Here is a 16,176-nt window from a genome sequence, read left to right as displayed (position 1 = left end):
GTGGGCAGAACAGGCAGCACCAGGGCAGACGGCAGATGGAAGGGTAGGGAAGGTCATGCTCGTATATGTTATAAATGTCCTGCCAACAGGAAGCCAGTGCAGCTGGGAGATTTTCCTGACCATGTGACCTGGGCCTCCTTTAACTTTCCTAAGCACAAAATCCAGGATGACAGACTAGGAAAATACATCTGGCGTCCAAGGAAAATATTCCCCACTTTACTTGGTTATCTTTTGTGCATGTGGCTGTTTGGGTTTTTGGTCTGCTTAGGTTTGGCAGCTCTGGGTTGGGAAATACCTGAAGACTCTGGGGGTGAAGCCGAGAGTAGGTAGGATTGGGGCAGGGAGGGACCTCAGTGGAGAATGATGCTATGGAGTCCAAAGCAGCCCTTTTTTCCAGGGAAAGTCTCCCTTTAGTCTGGATATAACCTATAATTCTGGAGGATCCCCAAGTCCCACCTGGAGGCTGGCATTTGTAGGTTCTGTTACTTCTGCTGCCAGTCAGAAGAGTTCGATTCAATTGCTGTTTTTGATCTAAATGGCTCGTTTTGTTGGGAATTTTCATTGAATGCTTTTGTGCCAAGACAATGGCCATAGAATCAGATGAAACGATAGACATGTGATTCTAATAATAAATACTATATAATGTCTGCAAGAATGTCTATGTCTGTGTGCGAACGAAGTGTCATTAAGTCACATCTGACTGACAGCCATCCTATGAATGGCCTCCAAAATGTCCTATCCTTAACAGCCTTGTTCAGATTCAAATGGGTAGCCGTGTTGGTCTGAAGTAGCACAATAAAATCAGAGTCCAATAGCACTTTTAAGACCCAGAAAGATTTATTCAAGGTGTGAGCTTTTAAGTGCTTGCTTGATTTTATTGAGCCTTGTTCAGGTCTTACAAACTGAGGACTACGGCTTCCAAACCATACTTGACCAAGTATGCGTAGTCTCATTCTTTAGTTGCGCCAATCCTCCCATTTGCTCTGGCATGCTTTGTTCCATTCCACATAAGAGTGCTTCCTGATGAAACTCCCCATTATCCAAAAAAACCGTGATATTTATTTTGATGAATCACATACAAGCACCCCTTTTGTGCCCTGCAAAACAGACTCTCCCTTTGAAAAAAAAAAAAGGAAGCATATAGGAGCTCCGTATGTGCATCAGAGGGGATGTGAGGCTCAGGAAAAGAAAGACAGTTTTCGTTTTCAAGAGTCCTTGACAAATCTTAGGTGCACCAAATTCTCAATATTAGAGCTACCTAGATGTGACCTTGGAGGACCTATATGCAAGAAAGGTTTCCGACTGCCTCCTAAAAGAAATATTTTTAAGAGTCCTCCATTATTCCAAAACACATGGTTCCTACAAAATTTAACAGATATTCTGTATTGCTACATTGCATCAAAATTTAAATATGTCCCTTATTCCAGCTGTGCAAAGTTTCTTTTCGTTTCTGAACGAAAACCTACAAATTGCTAGCCTGAGAGAGAGAGAGAAGGGCCCACGAAGTACAACTTACCAGCTTTCCAAAGAGCTTGATAATGCATACGTGCTGTCTCTCTGCTTCTTTTCAGTCTTGCGAAAAATATTCAAGCATTCCATCGCCATAGCTTGCAAGCCAGGGCTTTAAAAAAAACCCACCCCGGGGCCTGCAAAAGCCAACTCTATATTTTAAAAAGAGAAACTGGGGATTCCTCCCCAAAAGCGTATTGCCCACTGCATCCCCCAAGGTGATGAGAACGAGAGCGAATTCCACAGGGACCATCGAGGGCTAGCCTTTGGGAAAGCAGGAGCAGGCAAGGTGATCACGAGAGAGGAAAAAGTCTTTTCAAAGGATGTACATCCGACTGGTCAGTGTCACAGGCATATGTATGTCACAGCCCTTCGTGCCGAAAGTAGATTACCAGGAGCAGATGGCAGTGATGGAACCCGAGCCACTCTCAAGAGGAAAGCTTAGCCTGTGGATATCTCTCATTCCATCCCCACCTCATCCAAGACGAGAACAACAACATAGGACGTCCAAGTGATAAATACTTCTCTGAATCAGTTCCGATTGACCTGGCGACAACTCTGTTGTGCTCGCTCTCTTCCCCTCGCCCTCCCTTAATCCTTGTAATTTACTTATTTTAAAATGTGCATCCTGCATTATCCTGTTCAGTAGCAAACAATGTATTACGCTCAGCTAAAACGCATACTGTAAGTAAACCCAGTGAACAAAATCCACCAATTTCTGGGGACCAATTTCTGCAGAATTACAGTCATAGACCTTAGAGTTGGGAGGTGCCATATAAGCCATCCAGTTCAACCCCCTGCTCAGTGCAGGATCAGCCTAAAGCAGGGGTAGTCAACCTCTGGTCCTCCAGATGTTCATGGACTACAATTCTCATGAGCAAACGCTAGCAGGGGCTCATGGGAATTGTAGTCCATGGACATCTGGAGGACCACAAGTTGACTACCCCCGGCCTAGAGCATCCAGGATAAAGATCTGTCCAGCCCCTAGCCGCTACCATTTTTAACATAGTTTAAATTTTCTTCTACTCTTATAAAAAAAACAATCTTCAGAAATGGGTATTTTGATTGAGCAGCAAATTCACTTTAAAATTGGCCCACACTGGCATGTCTGTGTAGAAGCTCATGCTGTAAGCCCAGTGGGGCTCTTGTTACAGTTTTATTGTTTTGTTGAAGGCCACTTGGCTGACCCTACAAATGAATGTGCTGGACTAATGTTCGGGAGAACCAGATTCAAATCCCCACTCTGTCATGGAAGCTTGCTAAGGTGCTTTGGTCAGTCACACACTTTCAGCCTAATCTACCTCTCAGGGTTATTGTAAAGAGAAAAAGGGAGGAGAGGGAAAAGATGTCAGTGGTTTTAGGTCCTCATTGGGGGAGTAAGATGAGCTACCCCTGAAGCAAGCAAAAACATTATAAATGCCTGGAATAATAAATGCAGAGCCTCTTGTGGTGCAGAGTGGTAAGGCAGCAGTCTGAAAGCTCTGCCCATGAGGCTGGGAGTTTGATCCCAGCAGCCGGCTCAAGGTTGACTCAGCCTTCCATCCTTTCGAGGTTGGTAAAATGAGTACCCAGCTTGCTGAGGGTAAACGGTAATGACTGGGGAAGGCACTGGCAAACCACCCCGTATTGAGTCTGCCATGAAAACGCTAGAGGGCGTCACCCCAAGGTCAGACATGACCCAGTGCTTGCACAGGGGATACCTTTACCTTTACCTTTAATAAATGCAACTATTTGTTAAGGTTTTTTACATAATTTATCCTGCAGTTTTCTATCCCATGGATATGCAAAGTTTTTTGCAATTTAAAGCATAGCAAAAAGCATAGCACCCTTGCTCTCTCTACCTATCTATGTCTCCCTCCCTCCCTTTCTCTGTCTCTGTCTCTGTCTCTCTGTCTTTCTCTGCTCATGCATACTAGCAATATGGGCCTTCCAGAAGACACCCCTAAAATGCACCTCAGTAGGGGCTCCCAACCCACCAGAATCTCTGTGACCCACCTGTGGGCTGAAGACCGCTAATAAGGCACTGGATTTGGACAAAGCCAAGCACACATCTCCATCGAAGCAACTCACTGGGTGAGCTCAGGTGAGTCATCGTTGATTAACCTAACCTACTTAAGGGGATGTTGCAAGGATAAAAGAGGCGGGACCTTCTACATTGACCTAAATTCTCGGAAGGAAGGATGAGAAATGAATACAATCCAGAAGTCAGTCGGGGCTGACCATATACAAGAAGTGCACACCAGATCTTTTGTTAAGCCCACACAGGAAGTGAAGAGGCAAATCTCTGGATTGGCGAGAGATCTTTGGACAGATCTTTCAAATCCCACATGGTTTCATAGTACCTTTACCCTTATGGTGCCCTCAAGGGATGGCAAAGATCCCCTGCAGGGTGGAGCTGACCCTGCGATGGGAGCCTAAAGCAACACATGCCCGATGGTAGGTGATGTCGCCTAAGACAGGGGTAGTCAACCTGTGGTCCTCCAGATGTCCATGGACTACAATTCCCATGAGCCCCTGCCAGCATTTGCTGGCAGGGGCTCATGGGAATTGTAGTCCATGAACATCTGGAGGACCACAGGTTGACTACCCCTGGCCTAAGACCTCAACAGCAAGATCTGAGAGCAGAGATACAGAGAGCATTTCATGCTGCGGAGGGGAGGGCTCTTCTTTGCGGCTGCCAAAGCCTTCCTAAAGTCCAGGCTAGCTGTAAACAGACAGGAGAAGCCTGAGCGGGAAGGCAATCTCCCCTCAATTGCTTTTTTATAATCAAGATAAATGGTAGAGATGTGGAGCCTTGGGGAGGAAATGAAAAACCGGGGGGGTGGGAGTCAGTGCGACCCAGCGCAGGAATTGTTTCAATCAGTAATCACGATTGGCCATCGATCGCCACGGCCGTCACAGCAGAGGCAGACAGACTTTTGACCCCCTCTTCCCCCTGTCCCCTCGCCTCCCCTTGCTCTCTCCTCGGAGCACCTGCTTCCCTGAGCCTGACTCCTATTGTCATTAGCTTCATGGATAATTGATAGCTCAGCCCGTCCAGGCCGCTGCTAAGAAAAGAATGACAAGGAGGGTAGACACGCGCTAGCTATAAATAGACACAAAACACAACTGGCTCAGGCCCGCTTTCCCCTGGGTCCTAATGCCAGCTATTTTTACTGACAGCCGTAACAGGCGGAGAGCCAAGTTGATACGAGCCACCGCTAGCTCATTCATCTCGGAGCGCTGACGTTCTTTATATATGAATCTAAAAATACTCCCCTCTATTAAATTTTAAGGAGAATTTCTCTGGCACGTTTAAAAATGCATTTGCATTATTTTTTAAGAGCAGCAATTAAATTGAAAGCACTCGGGGTGGGGGTGGGGGTCCTACGAAAGCATCTGTAAGGTTTGAAGCGGAGGACGTCAGGAGAAGTCTGTCAAGGGGCAAGGCCCTGAGATGTTAGACTGGTCCAGTCCCAATAAGTGCTTCCTTTTGCTAAGGGTCATGGCTCCATGGCAGAATTATTTGCCTTGCCTGCAGAAGGTCCCCCATTCGACCCCCGGAATCTGCAGTTTAAAGGATCAGTAGATGATGTGAAAGACCTCTGTCTGGAACCCTGGAAAGGGCCTGCCAGTCAATACTGTGATGGAGCAATGGTCGGATTAAGCAAAAGGGAGCTTTATGTATTTGTTTGCTAACTTGATCATTGGTTTGTTCTGAGAGGCTGGGGCTCAGAGGTGGAGCATCTCCCTGGCACCTCGAGGTAAAAGGACCGGGCAGTAGGTGAAGATGTCTAGGGCAGTCTTTTCCAAACTTTTGACCATGAAGTAACCCCTGAATTATTCTTCAGACTTCAAGGAGCCCCAGAGGGGATGCCAGCTGGCCACACTGCCCTGCAGCATCCCCGGAAGTCACAAGTTTACAGGCAAGACTAATAAAATAAAATGCTTGTTAAATAAGAAGTTCCATTCTTGTATGAGCAGTACCTTGCCTGAGCCAAGCAGACACTGTGACATTGGGCATGGTCCCCTCCAGCCTGAATATATGAATCCCTGGGCATACAACAACCTTCCTCCAGCCTTTTTCTGCCAAGGAGGCTCTAAGAAGAAATTCTGGGGGGGGGGGGTGGATGGAAGGAGCCAATTCAGCAGATTCAGATCTTCCTTCCCATTCCTTTTCCATTGTGTGTCCACTCAACTAGGCCACCACATGAGTAACCCCTCGGGGGCTGTGGAATAACCCTGGTTGAGAATGCCTGCTCTAGAGCAGGGGTAGTCAACCTGTAGTCCTCTAGATGTCCATGGACTACAATTCCCATGAGCCCCTGCCAGCATTTGCTGGCAGAGACTTATGGGAATTGTAGTCCATGGACATCTGGAGGACCACAGATTGACTACCCCTGCTCTAGAGTGCTTGTGGCAGTCCAAGCAGACAATCTAACGTGAATACCACCCTGCAGCCAGTCATGAATGCAACCCTGCAACCAATCACATGACAGCCAGCATGGTGTAGTGGTTAAAAGTGCCGGCTTCTAACCTAAGGTGACCAGATTTCAACATTGGTAAAGCGGGACACCATTGACCGGGGGGGGGGGGGGTTCTGGATTAAAAATTTGGTCTATATGGAGCAACAAAAAGTTGCACAGAATGCATAGAACGCAAAAATAGTCTTGTAATATATATATATATATTTAAATTTCAACTTAAGTACCATTTGCCAGGTGCCCCCAGATGTCCCTCCAAAAGTGGGACAATCTGGTCACCTTATTCCAGGGATAGTCAAACTGCGGCCCTCCAGATGTCCATGGACTACAATTCCCAGAAGCCCCTGCCAGCATTCTCTGGCAGGGGCTTCTGAGAATTGTGGTCCATGGACATCTGGAGGGCCGCAGTTTGATTACCCCTGCCTTATTCTAATCTGGCAAGCCGGGTTTGATTCTCCATTCCCCCACATGCAGCCAGCTGGGTGACCTTGGGCCAGCTGCAGTTTTCTCAGCGCTCCCTCAGCTCCACTTATCACACAGGATGCATGTTCAGGGGACAGGAAGGGAAAGGTGTCTGTAAGCTGCTTTGAGGCTCTTTGGGGACTCTAGAGAGCTGCTGGCAGTCTAAGAAGCCAATATGGATCCTGCAGGATCAATGGCTGGATTTAGTATAAGAGCAGCTTTGTGTGTTTCTCTGGTTTGGGCCACAGTGATGACGAATCAGCCTTCTGCTCTGGCTCAGAAGCACTTTCCTCTTTAATAGGAGACTGGCGAAAAACTGGAATCCAAAATGTCCCTATTTAAGGAGACTTGCCTGTTTTAGAAAGGTTTCGTTTTGCTTTGCTTTCCCCCCTTTTCATCGGTATTTTAAAAGCCATTTTAATCTGCGAGTACGCACACAGTTTTACGTGCAGAAATAATTGCTGTTTCCCTTATTCCCAGTTGCACAGGCAAATGAGTCTTGCTTTGCAAATGGAGAGAAATTGCCGTGTGTTTCCGTTTGATGCCTTTGGAGAGGACATTATCCTACCCTTGCAGAATCAGTGGCACCAGAACAAGGCCAGCCACAGGATGGGAAGAGGGAAGAGGAAAAACAAACCCCCCAGGCTACCCACAATGCAACCCCTTGGCTGCTCAGTGCCATACATGAGAGAACAAATGGCCATAAATCCAGCAAGTCTAGGATTTTCAGCTTGGAAAAAAGAAGTCTAAGGGGGGCATGATATCAGAAAAAAAATTTCACAGTCAGAGTAGTTCAGCAGTGGAATAGGCTGCCTAAGGAGGTGGTGAGCTCCCCCTCACTGGCAGTCTTCAAGCAAAGGTTGGATACACACTTCTCTTGGATGCTTTAGGATGCTTTGGGCTGATCCTGCGTAGAGCAGGGGGTTGGACTAGATGGCCTGTATGGCCCCTTCCAACTCTATTATTCTATGATTCTATGATAGAGGTTTATAAAATTATGCATGTGGTGGAGAGAGTTGATGAAGGAGAAAAAATTCTCCCTCTCCCAAAAATACTAGAACTCGAGGGCATCCAATGAAGCTGATGGGCAGTAGGTTCAGGACAGAGAAAAGGAAACAATACTGACAATGTGGAATTTGCTGCCAGAGGATACGGTGATGAGCATAGGGATAAACAGCATTAAAGAGGTTTAGATAGATTCATGGCGCCTAGCCATGGTGACTCTGCATTCCGAGGCATCAGTGCTCTGAATCCCAGAGCCAGGAGGCAACATCAGACAAAGGCGTTCCCCTCTATGCCCCGTTGTTGGCTCTTCAATAGGATATTAGACTAGATGGGCTAACGATCCAACAGGACTCTTCTTCTGTTCTTAGTACAAATGAAAACACTTGCAGGAGGTTCAGCATCTTTGGACGGTCAGTAACAGACTTAAAAGTTGCCATACATCAGCAGATAAATAAACGGGAGATTTCAGCATGGCACTGCTCTGTTGGAATTCATGCACATCGAGGTCACAGTAACCTGTCACTGAGAATTGTTGACTTGGGACATGAACACCACTTATTTGTAGTGCTCAGACACTCTCTGTGTGCCTTCTGCCTCATCCCGAGGGCAGAACTTGATCAAAAACCTTCCAGTTGAGTCAAGCTCCCAATTGTCATGATGCTTAAATGCAGGGAAATTAAAGTGCCTTTATGACCATAAAGCAGGGATTCTGCAGGCTGGGATTGTGGGTGGGGAGGAATGAACTCAAGTTGGCGAAGGTGCATTTGGGCATCCATGGCAAACTGGAGTTTGATCAAACTGGGACATTTTGATCGGGCTCCACACACCAGTGTGGGGGTGGGGAGAGAGAAGAAGAGCAAGGTGGTTTGCGAATGGATACAGTTTCAGAGGGACTGTCTCCTCTCAATCAAAATGTTTATCAAACTTCAAAGCAACAGGAAAGGTGGATCTTGGAGGGCATGTAGAAGAGGTCCCCTGTGACACTGATGTCTCTAGTTTTCACAGGGACCATTCTATACACTCCAGAACCTCCTGGACCTGCACCTGTCAAAATGACTGCCTGTCATTTCCCCAAAAAGCACTTTCCTGGGGGCAAACTTCTTCAGGGGGCCATAATTCAAACCTCATAAATCTCAAACTCCCCAAACTTGGAGGACAAATAGATGAGAGTTAGCCAGAGATGCTGCATGAGTTTGGTGTCCCTAGCTTGCACATGATCCATTCCATCAGATCATGAACCTCATAAAGTGAACCCATTTATGTGGCTGCTGGTTCGCAAACCAAACACATCACAAACCATGAACCAAAACGCATTCTCTTGGTTCATGCCCGTCTCTACTCACTTCCGTGTATATTCTCTGGGCCGGTCAATAAATGACATTCTTGAAGTAGAGGCAAAGATACTACACTGAAGTGGGACAGATAAAGCACGGTGCAGAAGCTCAAGTGGCACCACTAGACATTCAAAGACTAAGCCATGGTGGATCCCAGACCCAAATGAATCCTCATTGTCCCTGGGAATCCCTTCTTGGGTATTTTGCTGAACAGCCATAGCATTTGAGTTAAGCTTAAATCCAGATATCTGCCTCCAATATCATGCAAAATTCTTAAGCACCAAACTAAGGCTAAATGACACGCAGAAGAAAATGATTCCTGTCTGCAAACTCACGGTTATCAGTGCCAGAGGGCAGACAGAAAGAGAAAACAGAGCACTTAAGACAGGGTGTTGTTGTTTTTTTTGTCTTGTTTTTCATCCTACAAATAAAACAAATGCTTGGCAGCATGAAAGTTTTAAATATTTAATGCCTTGAGGGGAAAAAAGGCTATTTTCCCCTGAAAATAAGAACGCCTGTTCTAAATAAACTAGGAAACATCAGGTTGTTCTTGAGCAAAAAAAAAATGTAGATTTGCAGATCGCCGCATTAACAAATAAAGCCCATCGAAGATGAAAAGAGATGGGTTTCTCTTACTAGATCGTGACTCGAGGTGTGTTGGGAGATGGGAAGAAGCCTTTCATTCTCTTTGATCCTTCTCCAAGGCCTATTATGCACAGCCACTGAAATGGCAGTATGGAGAACACAGAGGAGGAAGAAGCGAAGCAAACCGCTTACGCACGGGACGGAATGCAATGGTGGCAAAACCCAGAGTATCCAATTATGCACGCGGCTACTCCGGAGCCGCTTCTGGCTGCACCCTGGTCCCGGGGAAGCTCCACTTTCTTCCGCATCTCGCTAACGCGGCTTTTTCGGTGGCATACATTGACTCTGCACCTGGTTGCCACCTACAGCGTGCATAATTGGTGATTTTAGCCGCTGGCATTCCACCCCAAATGCAGACTTTCTACTCCGTGCATAATGGGCCTGTGGAAAGGTAGTTTAAAGCCAAATTCCAAAGAGGAGAAGAAGGTTGGTAACAGATGGCAAAGATTCCCCTCGCTAGAGTGCTCTTTTGAGTTTCCAGAAGACAGCTAATAAGACCCTCTGTTTGCACTATTCACCCAGTTTAAAAGATTCTGCAGGTGTCATGGGCTACAAATACCAGCCATGATTCACAGGGTAAAAAAAAGAAAGCCAGAATCCAGATGTTTTTAAAAAATGCTTAGAAGATACAGCTGACTCACGATTCCTAAACACAATCACGCCATCTATTATAACAGTAAACAGCATAAATTTACGCCATGTATAAATGGCAACATACAAATAAAAGTGAGCAAAAGCCCAGTTCAGACCTAATGCAAAACCATGCTTGATTTTGTTGGCAGAGTTTAAATTTACAAAAAGGTGTACAGCACCAGGCTGCTTCAAGGATAAAATTGTTTTATTATGAAGGGAAACAACTTTGTTTAGAAAGTGGACAGAGAGAATTAATCCGAATGGCCCAACTGCCCTGTTATGTTCATTCAGTCCGTTCAGGGGGCAAGCAGGGAGGAAGTGTGCTCAATGGAGCAGGAAATTCCAAACTCAGCCAATCAGGACAGGGAGTTCCTGACCTAAATATGCTAACTACACATTTCTGAGGCCTCCTGCATGACAGTCCCCATATTCTGTTCAGTCATGCACATGACAGATCTTGCATATTCCAAGAGATTTAAATTATGGTTAAGTTGTGAATAGAGCCAGAATACTCTCCAAGAGATCAGATGTTAACCAGGGTCAGCATGGTCAGCACGTTAATGGGTGTCCACCAAAGAAGAGCAAGGTTGCTATGCAGAGGAAGGCGATGGGAAATCACCTCTGTTCCTCTCTTGCCTTGAAAGTCCCATGAGTTGTAACTTCATGGGGTTGTCATAACTTAGCTGTGATTCGATGGTGCCTTTTGCCTTCAGACTGTGCAACCAGAATTTGGCTTGCCTCAACAAATGCTGATATTTATCACCTTTGCTCTGGCCAAATAACTGGGGACTGAGTAACACTGAGAAGCAAGCCAAGAGTCCATAGTCATCCATCACTTGTAAGCTTAGGTAAAGCTAATTTTAGTGATGGAACCAGCTTCAGACAATGGTTTCATGTCCTAGTCTAATGGCATGGCCCATGTGATGTTTGCCTCATTCAGCTTTGCTTCACTTCGGCTTTAGGTTTCTCACTGGTGCTACCACCCTACAAGTACTGTATTATTTACTGAGTGTCCCATCCCATTGATTGTACTAACTTGCTCCTTATAACCCTCCTTGAGTCCAAGCAGGAAAAGTTATAGCGTAAATCAGGGGTAGTCAACCTGTGGTCCTCCAGATGTTCATGGACTACAATTCCCATGAGCCCCTGCCAGCATTTGACTACCCCTGGCATAAATAACTGCTATTAGTTTAATTAAATGATGGTTTCAGTGTGTTCTGAAATGAATATTCAGGTTTCCATGAACAATAGGACTCCCTAATCTGTATAAATCACTTGTCAGGGATCATTTTAAGATATCACCTTAAAATAAGCAGGAAATTGAATCAAACTGTATTAAATACTTGAATGCATTTGAAAGCTCTCTTGTGGAATTAATTTTTAAATATCATTATTGTCTCCTTAAAGACTGCAATTTTAACATTTTTGGAGTGCCACTTTGGCTGAATGCTTTCTTTCAAGGTGATGAGGGATTTATGAGAAAGGGGAAATTACGATGGGCTTGGTACTGTACCTGTATCTGTGGATGTATATTTGCCTGTTGTCAATTTATACAGTACCATGAGTTGCAAAAATTGGATCCAGATTTGGTATTTTTGTCACTTTAAACATTTAAGTTGTATTCTTTAATGCTGGAGGAAAAGCTAATTTTATTGAGAAAGCAATCCATTGAAGTGGGAGTTCTTCCTTACACCACTACTGGAAATGAAACCTTTTCACTTTGATATGAGGATAATGTGTTGTCTTCTTGAGGATCAAGGCCCTGAGATCTCTGCTGCTGTAGCACTTCTTATCTGCAAAGGTCCTTATTTTAAAAATATTTGTAATTTATTATATTTATATACTGCCCCCCCTTGTCTTTGTATAGTTATTTTTATGCCATTAAAGGTGCATGTTTGTTGAGAAAGCAATCCAATGGATAATGGTTTCATAGATTTCAATGGGAAACACAGTTTGGGGTATGTATTATTTTTTCTCTTTGCTATCATTGAAATGAAATTCTCAGGGATCATAACTGTGAGGTCAGAAGGTCCTTAGAAGTGTCTGAAATAATTCTATATGAAGCAAGAGCATATGTTTTCATCCCCCCATATTCATACATGCATAAACATCACACACAGGCACAAAAAACAGCATTTGGCAGCTTTGGGGGCTCTAATAGCAATAAATATTGGCACCCAAACATCAGCAGCCACTAACAGAATGAACTCTGAAACAGGGTAAATGAGATCTCATGGTTGTGGGAAAGTCACTGGGGTGGGAAGGAAAGCGAAATCTTCCCCATAAGTCCTTATAGGCCCCTTCTTGTTGATGTGGAACACATCTACTAGCATGTTCCATCAAATGGAAATGATAACGGACATGATGTCCATTGTCCTGCCTTAGGAAGCATGTTAGTAGATGGTGGCAACTGACAGCAGACCTCCGAGGCCTAGTGCTGGGCTTCGGAGCTCTGCTGGTGACAGTACCCTGCTTTCCAAGCTGATCCCACCCTCCATGGAGCAGGACAGGCCAGGGAACTGAAGAAACACATGGCCACCCCAGCAGTGCTCTGAGGCCCAACCTTGGGAACAGATTTATTTGGAGATCTTGAACTGTCTGCTGACATATTATATTGGGAAATGACCATGCTGGGAGCTTACTTCTGTACCCCTCTGAAATTGTGCCTCATGCACATGTAGCCAGTATAGTGGTTAGAGCAGGGGTAGTCAACCTGTGGTCCTCCAGATGTTCATGGACTACAATTCTCATAAGCCCCTGCCAGCAAATTCTGGCAGTGGCTCATGGGAATTGTAGTCCATGAACATCTGGAGGACCACAGGTTGACTACCCCTGGGTTAGAGCACTGAAGGCCATATAAAACATGCAATCCCCATTAGCAAAATCCTTCATCAGCCGTGAGATTTGTTTTAGTTACCTGCAAGTTCATGTGATTATACCAACTTATTCAATACAAAGGGCAGAAGGTAGCGAGACCAACACGCTGAATCTAATTAAAGAAATCGGCTTTCTCCTGCAACCGAGGCTGGAGAACTTGCCACTCATCCCACCATGTGGAGGCTGAACCCACAAAAAACCCGGCTATTTCCCACACTGTGCTGATCTCAACAAAAACTATACTTAACCTCCTTCGTCCTTTCTCTCGCCCTCGGAGTAAAATGACTAAGTGCTTAGGCTTTTATAATTTTATTTTTAAAGACTAGTTTGGAAGATCGAGTGCCTCGCTTCGCTGCAAAGCAAGGAATGAGGTTCTGGAAGACTGATGGCTGGAAACGGAAGGACTGTGGATGAGGGAACGTGGGGGGGGGGAGGGAGATGGCAGCGGTCCTGGTGGAGGTGTGTGCGAAGGTAGTGCTGAGATGAAGGTGCGGGAGTTTCATTATATGTATGACAGGTGCAAATCTCAGTCAAGGATCGCGGCACTGCTAAATAAAGCACGCTTGAGGAACAAAGGAGATCCACTCATGCTTTCAAGATGCCCGGAAAGCCACCTTGCTGGAATCCATCCTAGCTGCAGGAGCTGAATTCTAATCTCCAGGAGGCTTGCTAGAGTGGGGAGGGCAAGAAGTAGGTTAAAAAAAAAACGGTACATAAACTGCTGCCTATAAATTGGAGGAGGGAAGTGTTTTTAAAAGGCTGAAGAAGAAAGGGAAACACAAAGCCAGTTAAATAAATCAATGGATAAGTGCTCGTCTTCACAGACCAAATAATTGCCCAGTGTCCACATAGGTCACTTCAAAGTATACAGGTGTATCTTTAGGGATTTTTTTTTTCCTACTCTGTTATAATACCATTTCCCCCCCATCATCCTTATCGAAGATATTTATAGAGCTGTCATTTCTGAACCGCATACAGGAATAGAGGATTGGAAGAAAATGGGCCTATTGTGGGTTATTGTGACCACCATGTATCTTGTTTTTATCTGGTTATGTGTTATGCCGTATTTTATATACTATAAAGTATGGGATTTTATATTTTATTATATTGTGAGCCGCCACGAACCAGCTTGTCTGAGAGTGGCAGGATAGAAGTCTAATAATAAATAAATAATAAATAAATATTAATAAAAGGTATTACCTTACTTGTTACCATTGCACTCCATGTTTCTCTGCACAATTCCTCTACAGGTAACTTTTGCTTAGGAACACACTCCATGTTTTTTTTTTTCAGCACACTTCCTCTACAGGTAAATTTTGCTTAGGAATTGTCTGCCAATGTGCTGTCCCAGGGCACATGTGTGCCCACACTGTGCAGGGGTAGTCAAACTGCGACCCTCCAGATGTCCATGGACTACAATTCCCAGGAGCCCCCTGCCAGCGTTCGCTGGCAGGGGCTCCTGGGAATTGTAGTCCATGGACATCTGGAGGGCCGCAGTTTGACTACCCCTGCTGTAGAAGCACTGCAACTGGCTCAGGGAACAGTGCAAGAAGCACGTGCTGTCACTGTACAGTGCCTGAAATGGAACAGAGAACTGCCAACAAGGGAAGACTCATGGACACATGGCCTTACCTTATACTGAATCAGAACTTTGATCCTCCGAAGCTGAGGTCATTCACATCTCCTGCTAACTGATTCCTTTTACCTGGAGAAGTCCGAGATTGAAAACGTGCCTCTGGGTTTGCTAAACCTAATCCAAATCTGCCCACACAGTTCGCTTTTCCAAGGGAAGACGGCATCACTTACTACACCCTTTTCTCTTTGAACGGCTAACAGCAGCCTGGTTTCAATCAGCCAACCCGAGCAAGGCCTACAAGGGTCCCATCCCCTCTTCCCCATCCCTGCAGGGCCACTGGTTGAACTGCAGCAGGAGGTCCGTGGTTTGTATCGCATCTGTTTGAGCCCTAATTATAGAAAGGCAAACAGCCACTGACTCTCCCCGTGGCACCGAGCGGCCAGGGAGGGTTGTCTCCGCAGACGTTCTGGGCAGCGTGAAGAGCCAGCGGGAGCCGAGGCCCAGAAAAGGTCAGTTTTGTTTCCTTTAATGTCAGGGTTTGTGTGAAACTAGCTCACTCCTCCCTGCCCCCTCCCCAAAATCCCTGCTGCTTGAGAGGCTGAGCTAGTTGCCATAGGAACCCTAATCTTTATCTGCTTTGCTTGTTAAATGATCCGGTATCAGTACCATCCTTTTTCTTTTCTCCCCCCCCCCTCCACCCAATCTTCAATTCCTCTACTCCTCTCCTCTTCCTCCCCCAGGGGCCGAAGAGAGGCGCAAAGTCTTCTGTGTCTCTCTCCCGCCTTTCCATCTGACAAGAACGGAGCTTTGAAGACTTAAACCTCTCAGAAGCCAGCCATGTGCAATGGAGTGTGTTCGATTTGTGTGCTGTAAGGGTTTTGCCAATGTGGAAAGGGGCGAGGGGTCAGGAGGGAACAGAAAGACTGGGCTGTTTGGAAACCAAGCCTTGTAGTGGCAGAAGACGTGCAAGGTTTTCCTGAGACCCTGGTGCCAGGTTTCCAGGTAAAGGCACGCCGTCGATTTAGAGGAACACACTTGTCTCTGTGCACCAGATCCAGGACTTGCATTGTCCCCAATCACTAAATGCAAAATTATCAATTGCTTTTTAAAGAGAAAACTGATGAAAGAAGGATCAAGAATCACAGAATCATAGAATAATAGAGCTGGAAGTGACCTTCTGGGTCATCTTCTGGGTCATTCTGGGTCATCTAGTCCTGTACTATGCAGGATACTCGCAACTCATCCATTGTAACCTGCCACCCCCTTGAACCTTCACAGAATCAGCCTCTCCGTCAGATGGCTATCCAGCCTCTGTTTAACAATTTCCAAAAATGAAAAACCCAGCACCTCTTGAGGAAGCCTGTTCCACTGAGAAACCGCTCTAACTGTCAGGAACTTATTCCGGATGTTTAGACGGGATTTCTTTTGAATTAATTTCATCCCATTGGTTCTGGTCCATCCCTCCAGGGCAAGAGTGAACAACTCTTCTCCATCCTCTATATGGCAGCCTTTTAAATACTTTAAAAGATGGTTATCAGATCCCCTCTCAGTCGTCTCCTCTCCAGGCCAAACAGACCAAGTTCCCTCAACCTTTACTCATATGTCTTGGTCTCCAAACCCCTCACCATCTTTGTTGCCCTCCTCTGGACACGCTGCAGCTTGTCTACATAGA

The 16,176-nt window shown here is 45.6% G+C and overlaps 1 protein-coding gene and 1 long non-coding RNA gene across 7 annotated transcripts in view; one reads left to right on the top strand and one right to left on the bottom strand.

Annotated features, from left to right (window-relative positions):
* Window positions 1-16,176, bottom strand: part of DGKI (diacylglycerol kinase iota) — a 267,208-nt gene that overhangs the window by 190,481 nt on the left and 60,551 nt on the right. Inside the window, exon 1 of one of the 6 annotated variants that reach the window (XM_077339876.1) lies at window positions 1,517-1,650. The exons of the other annotated variants lie outside the window; for them this stretch is intronic. Within the exon in view, the coding sequence (XP_077195991.1) occupies window positions 1,517-1,605 (89 nt within the window). The 5' untranslated portion in view covers window positions 1,606-1,650. Of the gene's footprint in view, window positions 1-1,516; window positions 1,651-16,176 lie in introns of those variants that run through there. 6 annotated transcript variants of the gene reach the window in all.
* The window catches only part of LOC143838505 (uncharacterized), a 36,228-nt gene continuing 34,925 nt past the window's right edge, over window positions 14,874-16,176 (top strand). Inside the window, exon 1 of the long non-coding RNA XR_013231405.1 lies at window positions 14,874-15,013. This is a non-coding gene — a long non-coding RNA (uncharacterized LOC143838505). The remainder of the gene's footprint in view (window positions 15,014-16,176) is intronic.

This window comes from Paroedura picta, chromosome 5 (genome assembly GCF_049243985.1).
Source record: "Paroedura picta isolate Pp20150507F chromosome 5, Ppicta_v3.0, whole genome shotgun sequence".
Lineage (NCBI taxonomy): Eukaryota > Metazoa > Chordata > Lepidosauria > Squamata > Gekkonidae > Paroedura > Paroedura picta.
This window is presented reverse-complemented; position numbering and strand designations above follow the sequence as displayed.